Here is a 15,151-nt window from a genome sequence, read left to right as displayed (position 1 = left end):
TTAAAATTTGTTTTCATTATATTTTAGGTTTTTCTGTTGGAGAAAAGAGAAAGAATTATTAGATTTTAATATAAAAAGAAAAGTTTTTATTAATAACAATTCTAACAATCAAAATAATTGTTATTTGTGTTAGAAGGTTTAATATAATACATCGGGTTATGTGTTTTTTCAACTTGAAAGCACCTAAGTCTGGAGCCTAGCCCGAAAAGGTCACAAATTCACTGGAACTGCTAGGCTGATCAATACACGAGGCTGGAAAATAGAACCTATGCTAGACCGAGTCCCCCTGATTTAGGCATCTATGAAACAAAGTATAGAAAAGGTCCATTTGCCCAACGTGAAGAGAGTGCAAACTACCATGATGATGCTTTCTTTTCGTGTGTTGACTTGTGAATTGTGATACAAGCATGGGCGTCGATGAGTGATGCAAAGACTAAAGCAAAACAGGATTCAAAAGGTTTCTCCTATGGAAAATGAAGCTGTACTTGCAAAAGATGATTGCGGAATATGCCTGATCATCGAGGGCCTGAATTCGACAAGATGATGCCTGCCTGCCTGCCTACTCAACCTTTTAAATTTGGAATGAAATGAACCTAGACCATGGGAAGAAATATCAGGCCAATACATCAAAATATTCTCTCCATTCTCTTTATATCCTTTTTTCTCTTCCTTTTCCGATAAAATGGAATGGCAGTGAACTTAAAATTGCTAGTTATATAAAACTCTCCTTGCTTGAATAGCATAATTCAAAAAAATAAAAAAAATCAGCATAGACTGCTATATATATATATATGCAATGTAGATTTGATTTGGGCCACAACATCACAACATCAACATTAAAGAGTTTAAGAGGTATAGTTAAACTGGTTAGATTCTAGGTTTATTTTCTAGAGATTTGAGTATCATAAATCTCGGGGTCATTGGAGACTTACATAATTGTTAACTTTAGGGCCCGTGAGATTAGTTGAAATACATATAAGCTGACCCGGACATCCACATTAATAATAATAATAAAAAAGTTCAAGAGAGGTGGGGAACACTTTTATGTGATAATAATCAATTGGATGTTTAGCTTAGTTTTCATGTTTATTATTTAATTATATATTACTTAACTATAAATATAATGTATAAAGTTTTATAATTATATTTAAATTAATTATTTTTATATTTGAATTTTATAAGATAAATTTTAATTTTACTAAAATGAAATTATTAATATAAAATTGAGTTGTCATTCAATAGTTAATGGACAATATTTAGATATCCAAAGTCTATATATATATATATATATATATATAGACACACACACACACACACTACTGCTGGCTGTTGTGACAACAAAGCTCATAAGGGATGGTGCATCTTGTGATATCTATATCCCATATTCGTGAATATGAGAAATTTGAAACCTATGTACAACAAATAATTTCTTAAGAAATTAAAGTTGATTGGTCCGACTTAGGGTGACAAGTGTAAACTTTATTAAAAAGAAAAACTAAAACTAATTAGTGTTACACGGTGTAATTTATAGTAAAACTATTATTTTGCTTTCTAATGGGCAAGCTTGGGTTTAGGGATACAAGAGTTTTTTCATAGAGTTTATTGGTAGTTACATTAAAAAAGTGTGTTAATTACTAATTTCATGTTTTTTTCTACAATATAATTACCAAATGACCCTTAAAAAGGTTCTCTTTGGTTCAAGGCTTTTCGGGCTTTTTATATTTTTTTGTGTATGTTAATTACTTAAATATCCCTAAAAAAATCCTTTTCTCTCTTCCTTTTCCGATAAAATGGAATGGCAGTGAACTTAAAATTGCTAGTTATATAAAACTCTCCTTGCTTGAATAGCATAATTCAAAAAAATAAAAAAAATCAGCATAGACTGCCATATATGCAATGTAGATTTGATTTGGGCCACAACATCAACATTAAAGAGTTTAAGAGACATAACTCAACTGATTAGGTTATAAGTTTATTTTTTTGAGATTACTAGTTCGAGCACTACAAATCTCTGGGTCATTGGAGGCTTACATGATCGTTAACTTTAGGGCCCGTGAGATTAGTCGAAATACGCACAAGCTGATCCGAACACCCACGTTAATAAAAAAACAACAAGAATTCAAGAGAGGTGGGGGAAACACTTTTATGTGATAATAATCAATTGGATGTTTAGCTTAGTTTTCATGTTTATTATTTAATTATATATTACTTAACTATAAATATAATGTATAAAGTTTTATAATTTATATTTAAATTAATTATTTTTATATTTGAATTTTATAAGATAAATTTTAATTTTACTAAAATAAAATTATTAATATAAAATTGAGTTGTCATTCAATAGTTAATAGACAATATTTAGATATCCAAAGTCTACACACACACACACACAATTTCTTAAGAAATTAAAGTTGAATGGTCCAACTCAGGGTGACAAGTGTAAACTTTATTAAAAAGAAAAACTAAAACTAATTAGTGTTATACGGTGCAATTTATAGTAAAACTATTATTTTGCTTTTTAATGGGCAAGCTTGGGTTTAGGGATACAAGAGTTTTTTTCATAGAATTTATTAGTTACATTGAAGAAGTGTGTTAATTAGTAATTCCATGTTTTTTTTTCTATAATATAATTATCAAATGACCCTAAAAAAATAAATTTTCTTTACTATGGATGCAAGGTCATTTTAGGTTTTTTGTCCATACAACACCGAATGCCATCTTTTAGGGCGGTGTTCGATACGTCTTATTACCCTCATTACAGTGGTGATCAAACATGTGTTCTCCGACGGCACGCAAAGGAGTTTTTCCCTTACTCCCTCTTTTCTCTCTCTTCTTCTAAAAAAACCAATTTAAATTTAACCCGGAATAAAATAATATAATGCCCTCAAAGACATTTTTGTATTTTTAATTTTTAGAATTGTGTAATTACTTTAATGCCCTTAAAGAAAAAACCAACAAAACTCTTATTCAAGGGCTTTTTTGTCATTTTACATTGGTTTTATTGTAAATTTCAAGGGTACGGAGTGTTATTATTATAAACCACATTTATTATATATAATTTTTTTCCTGCAAATTTTTCTACGAGATTATCTCAATTATATATTTATGGTTGCAAAGTTTGGAAGTTAATCTGGTGTAACTAAGGTTTTTTTTTTTTTAATTATTCCCTTTATAATTGAGTTGTTTCATAATTTAAGTTAGATGTGATCCGGTTCCTTTAATTTTTTTTGTTGTTTTTTATATATTTATTAATTGTTACTGTATTTTTTTTAATAATATTATTTAAATTACTAATTTAACTAGTGACTCAAGTCTTAAATGTTTACATAAAAAAATTAATTATCTTAATTAATTTTTTTATATGTTATTAGATTATTTTAATGTGTTAATATTAAAAATAAATTTTAAAAAATAAAAAAAATTAAATTTTTTTTTAAAAAATAATTATTATAATAATATCAAATATTTAATTCATTGTGGAGAGAGACTCTCCTGACGCCATTTATTTGTAGCGAAAAGAGAGCTTACCTAACAAAAAAATCTTTGGAAATCAACTTCATTTCAATTCCCTATTTTCTAATCATTAAATTATATTAAAAAAAAAAAGCAGCGAAAGTGACATATCATAAGATTTGTAATTCCAAAAACTGACCTCCACACCATTCACCTTTTAGCCTGTTTTTAATTTTTTTACTTTAAAATTAATATTTTTTATGATATTTTTATATATTAATATTAAAAATATTTTTTTTATTTTAATATATTTTCAAATAAAAAATATTTTAAAAAATAATCACTATTATATTTAAAAACAATTCCTTATTATTCAACTAATCACAATTTTGAATGACGTTTTTTGAAAGATAAAAATAAATTAAATTATTTTTATTTAAAAATATATTAAAATAATTTTTTATTTTTAAAATCATCATTTACAAAAATAAAAAATATAATTTAAAATTTTTTAAAAAATTCAAATTTGTTTTATACCAGTCTCTACTGCTCATGAAAATTACTCAAAAATCAAATTTATCTTCCCTTCCAATAAAATCCTTCTGTCTCTTTCCTTCTCTTCAAAAACACACACCAAAGGAAAAATAAAAACATTGCCATTGCAGTTTCAATTTTAGTCTCGCCCGTTCCTGCCGTTTATCTCTCTAGGGTTTTGTTTTGAAAAGGAAGAAAAAAAAAACAACAGAATTTAAAATCCAAAATTACTCAGAAGCTCACCATCAAGATCAAATCTCTGTTCAAAACCCATTATTTATTTGCCCCAAATCAAAATGGGTTCAATTCAAAACAATAAAATGATTCGCTATTAAACCCCAAAATCATTCCACTAAAAAGCCAGAATTTTTTTATTTTTCTTATATGAATTTATGGCATCGACAAGGAATATAGTAGGTGGTGAAACAGCGACAGGAAACGAGAGGGGGAGGGTGTTAACGATGAGAGATGAAGAGAAAGCTAAAGAGGACGATTCACCCTCTGCTAAAAGAGCTAAATTTGAGAGATTTCCGTTGACAAGATGGGAATTAGCTGCTGCTCTCGGAGTCTTTTTTGTCTTTTCTACGGGATTGTTTTGTATCTACTTGACAATGCCTGCTGCTGAATACGGCAAGCTCAAGTTGCCTCGTACTATTTCAGATCTTCGCTTGCTCAAGTATGCCCTCCTTTTCTATTCTCTTTTAATTTCAATTTTCTTCGTTCTTTTCTTTATTGCTCAAATTTGGATGGGTTTTAATTTTTTTAGTTTTTTAGGGTTATTTGGTTATATATGTGAATTGATTGTTTGAAATTGCATGGATAGATGTGGGATTTTTTCCTCAGTTGTTTTTTTTTTTTTTTTTTTGTGAATCATAAGGATTTTATGGTAAAAAGTCAGCTAAATATTGATGGAACTAGTTTTCCTAATGAAAATACTTTGGTTTTGTTCGTTAATTTATTGATTGGGATACAGGGGTTGTTGAATTCTAATTCTGGAAGTTGTTTTTGAGTGCAGGGAGATGTTGCATTGGAGTTAAATTTTTCATCTTGAAGGTTGAATTGATAGATTTAATTTGCTTTTCATGTGCAATTGTTAGTAGTTGGAAAATTTAGAAGTGAAAGGATTTATGTTGTTCGTGGTGAAATTCAGGAATGGGATTTAAGTTAGTCCTTTCATTTGAGACTATGGTTGAGGTCATGGAAATGAAATGAACTAATTTCTTTGTTCAAGATGTTGACCATAATTTTATGGCAGATTAAGTTATTAGGTAAAGTGGGAGAGTTTTTATAGATTATTTTTACAATGCCGCAGATTTGGAGAGGCGAATCAGATCCTCAATTTTAGCCTGACTAGTCTATATAAATTGCGTAGATTAGTAATGTACAATCTCTGTGTGTTGGTTTTGATCTTCTAAATGTTTGCCCTGCATGCTTGGCAGTCAGAGCCTCAAAAGTAGTACAAACGTTGTTGTGTTAAAAAAAAATTTACTATTTAGTGGCTAATTGTTCTTGTCTATTACCTTCTTTATATTCTTGTTCTAACTGTATCGTACTTTTGCTGAACTACATTGCTCTATTTTGCTTCAGAGACAATCTCGCAACATATGCAAATGAATATCCAGCACAATTCATTCTGGGCTACTGCTCTACTTATATCTTCATGCAGACTTTTATGATTCCTGGAACAATTTTCATGTCATTGCTAGCTGGAGCTCTTTTTGGCGTTGTTAGGGGGATTTTTTTAGTTGTTTTCAATGCCACAGCTGGAGCGTCTTCCTGCTTTTTCTTGTCCAAGTTGATTGGCAGGCCTCTAGTTAATTGGTTGTGGCCTGAAAAGTTGAGATTTTTTCAGGCAGAGGTACTATTCTTTTAATTTATTTGGAATTAACAATTTTACTACAATTTTCATATATTTGCTCTATATTTCAGCAATACCACCCTAATTTGAATCTTTTTGGAATTCAGATTGCTAAGAGAAGGGATAAACTACTGAATTACATGCTCTTCTTGAGAGTAACTCCAACGTTGCCCAATCTTTTTATCAATTTGGCATCTCCAATCGTGGACATACCTTTTCATATTTTCTTTTTGGCTACTTTATTGGGTCTTATTCCTGCTTCCTATATCACTGTCAGGGTGAGTTTTTCTACTTAGTTCCTGGCTTCTTTTGTGATTTTCTTTTTAAAGTTACTTATTCATGTTCTTGCTATAGTGATTGCTTTCCCTTTCAAAAATTTGTGTTGCTTGTTTTCATATCATCACATTATCATCAAAACTCTCACATATATTCATCATATATTGTACCACATGGTAGTTCGCGAGGAACCTTCTGCTGCATATCATTAGTAGTTCATTTCATTAGTTCATCAGTATTAGTTCAGATTGGATAAATAATGATCGCCTGGTGGTGGCAATAGAAGCTTATTTGTGCATCTTTGTTAGGTGTTGGATATGTACAGATTAGTAATTTCCTGGATTTGTTGCTTGATGTAAATGTATCAATTTTGTGCATGATAGTTGTGATAGATCTGCTACGTTTGGAACTAGAAATGGCTTGGTAGTGCCAGTAAAGTTGTCTGTAGTGTTTTTATTAATGTGAATTTCTTTAGTACTTTGAGTGGAGTGTCCTATAAATTGTAGTTGCTAATAACAATATTTACCGGCATTGTCATCAAGAACATTGCTACCAGGCCCGAGAGATGTGTGCAATGAATAACTGATGTTCCAACATTTCTATGCATCATCTTGCTAATTGTGTTGCTGTCTCTTTCCCAACATCAGGCCGGCCTTGCTCTTGGGGATCTCAAGTCAGTAAAGGATCTATACGATTACAAAACTTTGTCTGTGCTCTTCATTATTGGGTCCATTTCCATATTCCCTACCCTTCTAAAGAGAAAGCGAATATATGAGTGAAGGTTGTATTGGCGAGTCTCCCTGCCAAAGCCAGCTTAAGAGAGATCTCTTGCTGCTTGCTCAAAGGATCTGAAAATGCTGCAGTGTGGCATCCTTCTTTTTGCCACAAAATACATGACACCTGCTTCGCTTGTGATACAGATGGGTTGATTATTCTCCCCTATGATGACGATAAAGTATAAAATTCATGCATGATCTCTTATAATATATATTTTTTATTTTCCCATGAAATGTTAATTCAATGATCTCCCAATATGGATTATTTGTACAGTTGGGAGCCAGCAATGCTCTAGGAAGGTGTTGTAATCCCTTATAATCTTTGAAAGAATCTTGAAAGATAAAGGCTGGGTTGTATTGCTGTTGATACATTTATTTAAGAACTATACTAAGTATTGCCAATAGGATCATTTGGCCTTCTGGTTTTGCCTTTTCATTAATCAATAGAAGACTAAAGCAAAAACATGAGCAGTAGCCATGAATTGCATTCAAGGAATGTGGGATGGCAAATGTTGTGAATGCAACAACTTTTGCAAGAACTGGACATAATTAAGTCAGATTTACGTTCGGGATGCAGCAACTCAGGAACAGGTTGAAAGACTGTATAGTCCTTGTTCCTGGGCACCTGGCCTATGAGATTTCTGAAAACTGACAAGACAAGCAATCCAGACCTCACCTTGTAATTCTCAGGATGTAAATGCGATGAATACCCTTGTCATGTTAAGAGACGCGTATCGGTTCCTCGTAAGGTATTGAAAACTTGAGAAAATCTGGCAATTGATTTGGCCAGCAAACAGAAGGCGTCTCTGAAAGCGTTTCTACCTGGAAATTATGGGAAAACGCCCCATGTTTGGTAATGCTCTTGCTGTCTATATATTGGAGAATGAACAAGATCTCAATTTCAATTAACCACACCGACATTGAGCAGTAGTTTCATCTTATTTGATTAGCAATCTAGCACACATCTGAAAAAGGTGGAGGGTTATTATGGGCGAAGATATAAGAACGTGGTTTCACTTTCAACCGTTACGGAGAGAATTACTAAGGAAAGAATGAATGAACAAGAACAAAATTGCAGAGAGAACAAGATGATAAGAAACACGGAAGCATTTTCAAAAATATTTGGCAGTTGAAGGTTCTTTCCATCAATCAAGATAGAATTATTAAACTCAACCCGAACATCAATCCAACACAAAATCAAAACAATAACATTTTTATCAGGTCATAAGTTCACCTGAATTTTTATCTGGATCCTACCAGATCAACTCCCGACCCAGCTAGATTCCATGTCAACCCACTAGGGAGGTCTGTGTTTCATAATAGTGAATAAAACAGGCGCAAGAATATAGTAAGTGCTCCTTCATTTAAATCTTAATCATCAAGGTTCGCGATAACCCATGTAATGTTAAGCTGGGACAGCCGAATGCAAGCAGACTTGAGATCAGCCACAAGGCACAAAAATTCATGGAGCTGGACTTTTACGAAGTCCAAAGCAGTTGCAATGGAAAGACCAAAATGAAAGGGTTTGGATTTCTTCCCTTGACTTTGGAATGGTGGCTTAAATTGGGTGGAGGAGACTGTATTAACCAAAAAAAAAAAAACCAAGAGTTAAAGAGTTAAACCTCCACGTAATGTAGGCACTGGTTGTTGTTCCTGCCATTGACACCTTATTCAGAGTGGTGTGCTGAAGAACAAAGATTGAATATTATGACAACCTGGCACGATTTTGCCAAAGCTAGTCATTATATGGCGAGATGATAACAATGGAGTTTCACATCACTACTGCAGAGAAAATACCAAAAAAATGAAGAATCATCAAGAAACAAGCTGCGGAGAGATATCAAGATGAGAAAGAAAAGAAAGGGATATAGGGTTCCATCCAAAGATTTGGATAATTCATGGAGACCACGAAAGTCTTTACCCATGAGACCACATGAAAATCATCGACAATCCACCAGTGTGCTCTCACGGATGTATAAGCATGCCACACTACATTCTTGCATACTGCAAATAATTCATTTATGCAAAATCGATTCTCATAATTCAACATCATTGCCCTTTAAGGGGAATTACAACAACACCAAAAGTAAAAGAGCAACTTCACAAAGTATCAAGAGCTGAACTTCAAGCATTCATCCAAAACTCCGCGGGAAATCTTATGAATCAAGAGTAGATACTGGGAAGTCTTGATAGCCAGTGATGCCTGTTATCCTTATCCGAGTATTTGGCTGCATGATTGAGTCAGAGCATTTTTAAAAATATCAGGCAGTAGAAGGTCATTTCTATCAATCAAAGTAGACAAAAGAACAAAGGGAGTCATCTTTCATTTAAATTTCAATTATCAAGGTTAGTGAAAATGATTGCGGCCCTATCTCATTTAGTGGTAACCCATGGTCTAATTTGAGTGGACCGGATAATTAAAAACAATAATAAAAAAAAAGAACAACAAAAGAGTAAAGTTTTAACAAGGAGAGCTAGGAGAAAACTTGAGGTAAAAGGCAAATTTTCTATTGGCTAATGAACTTGGGCGAATTTAACTGGAATTTTGGAAACTGGACTTTATTTATGTATTGGTATGACTGAGATTTGAAACCACAAAACCCCAACTGCCACCCAAGGAAGACCAAGAGCATTATTTTATTTCCTCGTTCTTATACAAAAAATAAAATAAAATATGAACATAAAAGATTAAAGATGAAATAAAATTGTCTCATGCATTATTTTTATAGAGAATAAGAATAATGAAGCAATAAGAAATGTTTTTTTGTGGTTACTATGCATGTGTATGCTTGAAGTGAGAAGATATTAGATATACCTGTCGATGACCAATATTTCTCCTATAGTTCTTCTTCCTCTTATATTTGAAGACAATCTTTTTAGCATCTAATCCCTGCAATTGTTATACAAGTGAAAAATTAGGGAACCGAAAGAAAGGCACAGGAAAAAAATAATGAAAGTAAAGGTCACCTGAAAGAAAAGATACATAAAACCAGAGTCATGAAACCTACCTGCTCTTCAACTACGGCATGAACAGAAGCATTAGTCACCACTGGTTTTCCAATATAGGCACTTGTTCTTGTTCCCACAAGTAACACCTTATTCAAAACTATCTGCAGAAGAATCAAAGGTTGAACTTTTAAATCAATGCAAAATGCAAACTTTGAAAGAAACTAGAGCCAAAACCAGTTACATAATGTTTCTCTAATAGGAAAAGGGAATAATCAATTAGATCCTTTCTATCATCACAAAAGTGTTGCAATCTTGCATATTGATGAATAGATTCCATGGTTGAGTATCACTTTTTTTTTATTAACAACAAAGAAAATCCTAAGAAATAGGAGCAGCACCAAGATTTCTTCTTTATGGAGCAAGAGAAGAAATAGGATGAAGTAAGATTCTAAAAGGAAGAAAAATTACATATTAATGAAAGCTGGATGAAACACCAGAGGTCATGTTAAGCAAAACCACGTGACATTCAACTTACTAAAGAAAATCTCCCAAGTTCTGTCCTTGAGTAAGAATTGGACATAATTTAGTTGTGATGGTTTTAGTTTTAGGATGCTGCATGTACAGAACATGTTGAACTATGGACAGTCCTCCAACACGGGCACCTGGCTTCAGGATTTTCTGAAAGCCATCTAGACCTCTCCTCGGACAAATCTTCAGGATGTAGTAGTAATAAATAGATCTTGCATCTTACGGAAGCATATCATTTCCTTCCCATGAAGGATTAGAAACATAAGCGAACCAGCTAATTGATCTGACCTTCCAGCAGATGGTTTCTCTGAAGGGTTTTTTTTTTTTTTTTCTAATGAAAAACATTTCTTTTTTCGGTATCTTTGGTTACCAAAGACATTGCCTTTGGTTTATCAAAAGCATTGCCTTTTGGTTCTTGGCATGACCAGATATCCATGAAATCCAGTCATGGCTAAGTCCTAGGTAACTCAAGCAATTTTGCAACATCTGGTTCAGCAGTGATCCAAAAAATGTTATCCTAGGAAATACAGCATGTGGTGTTATCGAAAAAATGATAAAAATTTGGAAAGAACGCTTTTGGAATTCATCCAAATGCACTGTTGAAATTGCCTCATAAAAGAGGAGAAATTTCTGTGTAAGAGAATATGATCACTGTATAAAATATTGGCAAATGTACAGAATTTCATGTAATTAGAATCACTGGCAGTAAGCAGTATTCTCATCTTGTTTGATCAGAAATCAAGCGTGCATTTGAAGATGCTACTATGAGATTGGAGCTTCACATTCACCATATCAGAGAGAGAAAAAAATCTCCTTCGGCAACCCCAAATCAAAGTTTAATAAGACATGAGAACAATTCTTACCACATGAGCAAACAACACATACTAGCTACGTGGGGGTTGCAACAAACTTGGAAACCATTTTAACTACTTAAGATCTACAAAGAAAATGATAGCAAACTATACCTTGTCATTGACATTTGCACCTTTTAGCCTCTGAACATAGAGCCATCGCCCTGGTATAACAATATACTGGCGAGATCCTACCTGTAAAAAGAATTGAAACCCTATCCCCGGATCATTAAGCTGGCCAAATTATGCAAAAGGTGACTAGCAGGGAAACCATAATAGAACAGCAATAAATCTTCTTGCAAACCTCAAAAACATTGCATTCATCGTTGGATAAAAAACACACATCAGTCGTTGATGAGTAAAATGTTAGTCTTCTAAGGCACAAATGGCAGCAAGATTATAAGTTCAAACCAGAAAACCATCTAGCTAACCATAAAATTACACAAACAAAAACAAAACAAAAAACCCATCTGGGCACACAAAATCAATCCAAAAACATCAATATCAATCAAAAACAAAAATTTAAAATGCCAAAACAAGAATTTCAACTCCCATTCAATACTCACCATAACAACAGCAAAAATCTCCTCACGCTTAGTTGGCTCTTCCTTAGCAACCTCAACAATCTGCGTGGCAGCAGGCTCAGGGTTAGCCTCTGACACAGGTACTTCAGTCTCTGCTTCAACAACAGGAGCTTCAGATTCAGAGACTTTGGGCCTGGCAAAAAATGTAGGTCTTTTAGAGAAAATAAGAGGAGAGGAGAGCTTCTTAGTGGTGTTTGAGAAAGACCCAAAATTGGGTTTAGAGAGACAAAGGGTTTTGGAGAGAGGAGGGTTTTGGCTTTTGGAGATTTTGCATTGAGTGGTTAACGAAGAACAGAGAGCCATTAGTGCTGTAGAAGAAGAAGCAGCCATTTTGGAGAAGTGAGAGCAGAAAAAAGCTCTCCCCCTTTTGTGCTATTCTCTAGTTTTGGCTTTGAAGCTGGGTAGCTTGGGTCATTCATGGACTGACTTATCCTATCCGTTTACGATTCAATTACTAATATACCCTTGAAAACTCTTAAAGTTTTTCTTTTTTCCTTTTATTTTAAGTTTGTGAATTTGTAAATTTCCTCGAATTAATGCAAGTATATATTAAGAACTCTTTTTTTAATTACTCTTATAAATATTTTTTTATTTTTTAATTTGTTAAAAATTATCTCAAACAAGCTTTTATGAATGCAGAGATTAAGAAAGTGTTTGAAAATGTAGATTAACTCGAATTTTTAAAAGGATTTATTTTTTTTTGTTAAAAATTAATATTTTTTATATTTTGGATCGTTTTGATGTGTTGATTTTAAAAATAATTTTTAAAAAATTAAAAAAAATTATTTTAATTCATTTCAGCATGAAAAACACTTTAAAAAACAACTGCAACCATACTCCTCAACAAATTCTAAATCTAGTTTTATTATTTATTTTATTTTTATTTCACATTATTGTATGCTATATTTTTGAACGTTAATGGCAAATAAGAGAGCATATTTGATTATTCGTGATACCAAACCTTAGGTTATTTTTTTTTTCAATATAAACATTAAGTAATTAATAATGGTTGTGAATTTTTAGACGTGAAAACAAAGGCTAATTATGTCTCATGATTTAAATTTCTTGTATGCCCCGCAAAAATTAAAATGTAACTAATTATAAGTTTCATATAAACTTAATAATAAAGTATTTTTTTTAGAAATGTTTTGGTTACTTATTTTAAAAAAATATAAATGAAACTTAATATTTTTTTTTAACATCAGTATATTAAAATAATTCAAAAAAACTAAAAATTAATTTATAACAACAACAAAAATTCAAATTTTATAAATAATGTCATTGTCTTCTTTAACTTTTTTTAATATCTTGTAATTTATTTTTAATTTTTTTTAATATTATCGTATTTTACTTTCACTGAGATTAATATTCTAAACCAAAATATTTTTATTCTTCGAATCTTAAATTAATATAATGATGCACATAAACTATTTTTATTTTTAGTAGTATAATGTTTATCCATTTTTATTAAGTAAATCTAAAATTATGGATCTAATTGAGTGTGATTGTGGTTATTTTTTAAAGTGTTTTTTGTATTGAAATATTTTAAAATAATATATTTTTTATTTTTTTAAAATTATTTTTGAAATCAATGTTTTTAAAATATATAAAAAAAATATTAATTTTTAGGAAAAAAAAAGTTATATAACGAAAATTGTAAACGAAACAAATTGAAAGAGAAAAAACAAAAGCCACGTAACGCGTAAGAAGCCGACGGTTGTCTCTCTCACACGGCGGGGATCCCGAAGATTAAACTACAAAGGTAACTCCGTTGCTGAGTATCAAGCGAAGTGTAATCCTTTTGAATTATTTAGATTTCAGCCATAACTTTCGTTCTGTTTATAAATAAGAGAAGATGAAGCAGAGCTCAAAATCCAATATGCACAGAAGAACCAAATTTCCCTTCTCGTTCTCATCATCATCACCGTTGATTTTGTTGTTGGCTTTGATCTTTGTAATCAGAATGGCCGAGTCTGTTCCTTCAACGGCTGATTCATCATCAACAGCATCGGTTCAGATTGTCTATACCGAGAGACCTCAGGACGAGGAGCCTGAGGCTTACCATATCCGAACCCTCGCCTCTGTTCTTGGCAGGTACTGTACTGTATGGTGTTGTAATTCAGATCTGTATAGATATTTATTTATTTATGCTTTGGATTTTAAGGGGTTTTTTGCTGTGTGTGTCTATAGCGAGGATGCTGCAAAGGAGGCTTTGCTTTATAGTTATAAGGCAGCAGCGAGTGGATTCTCTGCCAAGCTGACACCACAACAAGTTGAACAAATCTCAAGTATGCATCTTTGTCTAAGTTTTTTTTATTGAAATGATTTCATAAGTTAAATGGGATCTTTTTTTGTGAAAAAAAACTGAGATTGTTGATCTTACAATGTGAATTTGAGGTTTTCTTTGATAATAGTAAAGGTTCCCTGATTTTTTTTTTTATATATTCAAGCTCCCAGGTTTATTATTTAGGCCATTTAAATAAGAGTTTTGCAAGAATTTCTTCATGGATTATGGATGTCGTGAATTCTGATTTCCATTAGCTGTTATAATACCCTATATGCTGGAATTATGCATGGAAGCTTGTTCTTTTCGTGTTCTTACCATTTACTTTCAATCTAAACACTTGAGTAAAATCAAGTAAAGTAAAGCCTGTTTAATTGTCTCATTATTTTTTTCACCACACAACTGATTTCAAATGCAAATGATTCCTCTCTTGCTGAACGGATGTGTAAAATGTGAAGCTGATATGGGGTGTATGATTGTTGGCATCATATGGAGAGAATCTTCTTTCTTGAACGAAATATATTGTAGTGGTTTGAGTGCATGTAAACAACTCTGTTCCATTGCGTGTGTGGAATGGTTTTTACGATGTTTAATTTTATGTAGCATTTTGCATTTGATATATTCACAAGTGACCTTTGCTGCCATTAACAATTTACTTGACAAATCTTTCTTTATATTCATGATCATATGCTTTTCGTTGCAGAACTTCCAGGTGTTCTTCAGGTTGTCCCCAGCAAGAAACTTCAGCTGCATACAGGACCTGGGATTGGGAGGCTGCATTAAATAGCTGTTAAAGCCTTCCCCAACTCTTCCTTCGTGTATGAACAAGTTTATCCCGTGTCCTGTGTTTGTACTGCAACGTTTGACATATTAATAAAGTTCTGGATCTAAATCTCGTATAGTTTTTTACATTGCTTTAATATGTTATGAATATGATGTACATCAGAAGTTCAGTTTCTGACTTTTTTCACTTATTCTTATGTTTAAGATTCGCTTAATTTTAGCATCAAGAGGAAGTTGGGGAGACATAGCTCTTTGTTTCTACTTTCTTTCGCCAG

At 32.2% G+C, this 15,151-nt stretch overlaps 3 protein-coding genes across 6 annotated transcripts; 2 read left to right on the top strand and 1 right to left on the bottom strand.

Moving 5' to 3' along the window:
* The first annotated feature begins 4,027 nt into the window (after positions 1-4,027).
* Positions 4,028-7,301, top strand: LOC7475803 (uncharacterized membrane protein At4g09580). The gene is made up of 4 exons (XM_002325954.4): positions 4,028-4,663; positions 5,575-5,845; positions 5,953-6,123; positions 6,769-7,301. Exons 1-4 carry the CDS (start codon positions 4,380-4,382, stop codon positions 6,898-6,900), a joined length of 858 nt encoding a protein of 285 aa, XP_002325990.2. The 5' UTR covers positions 4,028-4,379; the 3' UTR covers positions 6,901-7,301.
* A 1,598-nt stretch (positions 7,302-8,899) lies between these two features.
* Positions 8,900-12,219, bottom strand: LOC7467422 (50S ribosomal protein L21, chloroplastic). Its single transcript, XM_006371406.3, has 5 exons — positions 11,792-12,219; positions 11,340-11,420; positions 9,906-10,007; positions 9,713-9,787; positions 8,900-9,125 (listed from the first exon to the last, which is right to left on the bottom strand). Exons 1-5 carry the CDS (start codon positions 12,137-12,139, stop codon positions 9,054-9,056), a joined length of 678 nt encoding a protein of 225 aa, XP_006371468.1. The 5' UTR covers positions 12,140-12,219; the 3' UTR covers positions 8,900-9,053.
* A 1,231-nt stretch (positions 12,220-13,450) lies between these two features.
* Positions 13,451-14,985, top strand: LOC7467421 (subtilisin-like protease SBT3.6). 4 transcript variants are annotated; one of them, XM_006371404.3, is made up of 4 exons: positions 13,451-13,571; positions 13,772-13,903; positions 14,000-14,097; positions 14,797-14,985. In XM_006371404.3, exons 2-4 carry the CDS (start codon positions 13,773-13,775, stop codon positions 14,874-14,876), a joined length of 309 nt encoding a protein of 102 aa, XP_006371466.1. In that variant the 5' UTR covers positions 13,451-13,571; position 13,772; the 3' UTR covers positions 14,877-14,985. The 4 variants fall into 4 exon arrangements, with proteins under 4 accessions (XP_006371466.1, XP_006371467.1, XP_002325989.1 ...); XM_006371405.3 differs by having other exon boundaries at positions 13,460-13,601; XM_002325953.4 differs by having other exon boundaries at positions 13,501-13,903.
* Positions 14,986-15,151: the final 166 nt, after the last annotated feature.

Source organism: Populus trichocarpa, chromosome 19 (genome assembly GCF_000002775.5).
Source record: "Populus trichocarpa isolate Nisqually-1 chromosome 19, P.trichocarpa_v4.1, whole genome shotgun sequence".
Classification (NCBI taxonomy): Eukaryota; Viridiplantae; Streptophyta; class Magnoliopsida; order Malpighiales; family Salicaceae; genus Populus; species Populus trichocarpa.
This window is presented reverse-complemented; position numbering and strand designations above follow the sequence as displayed.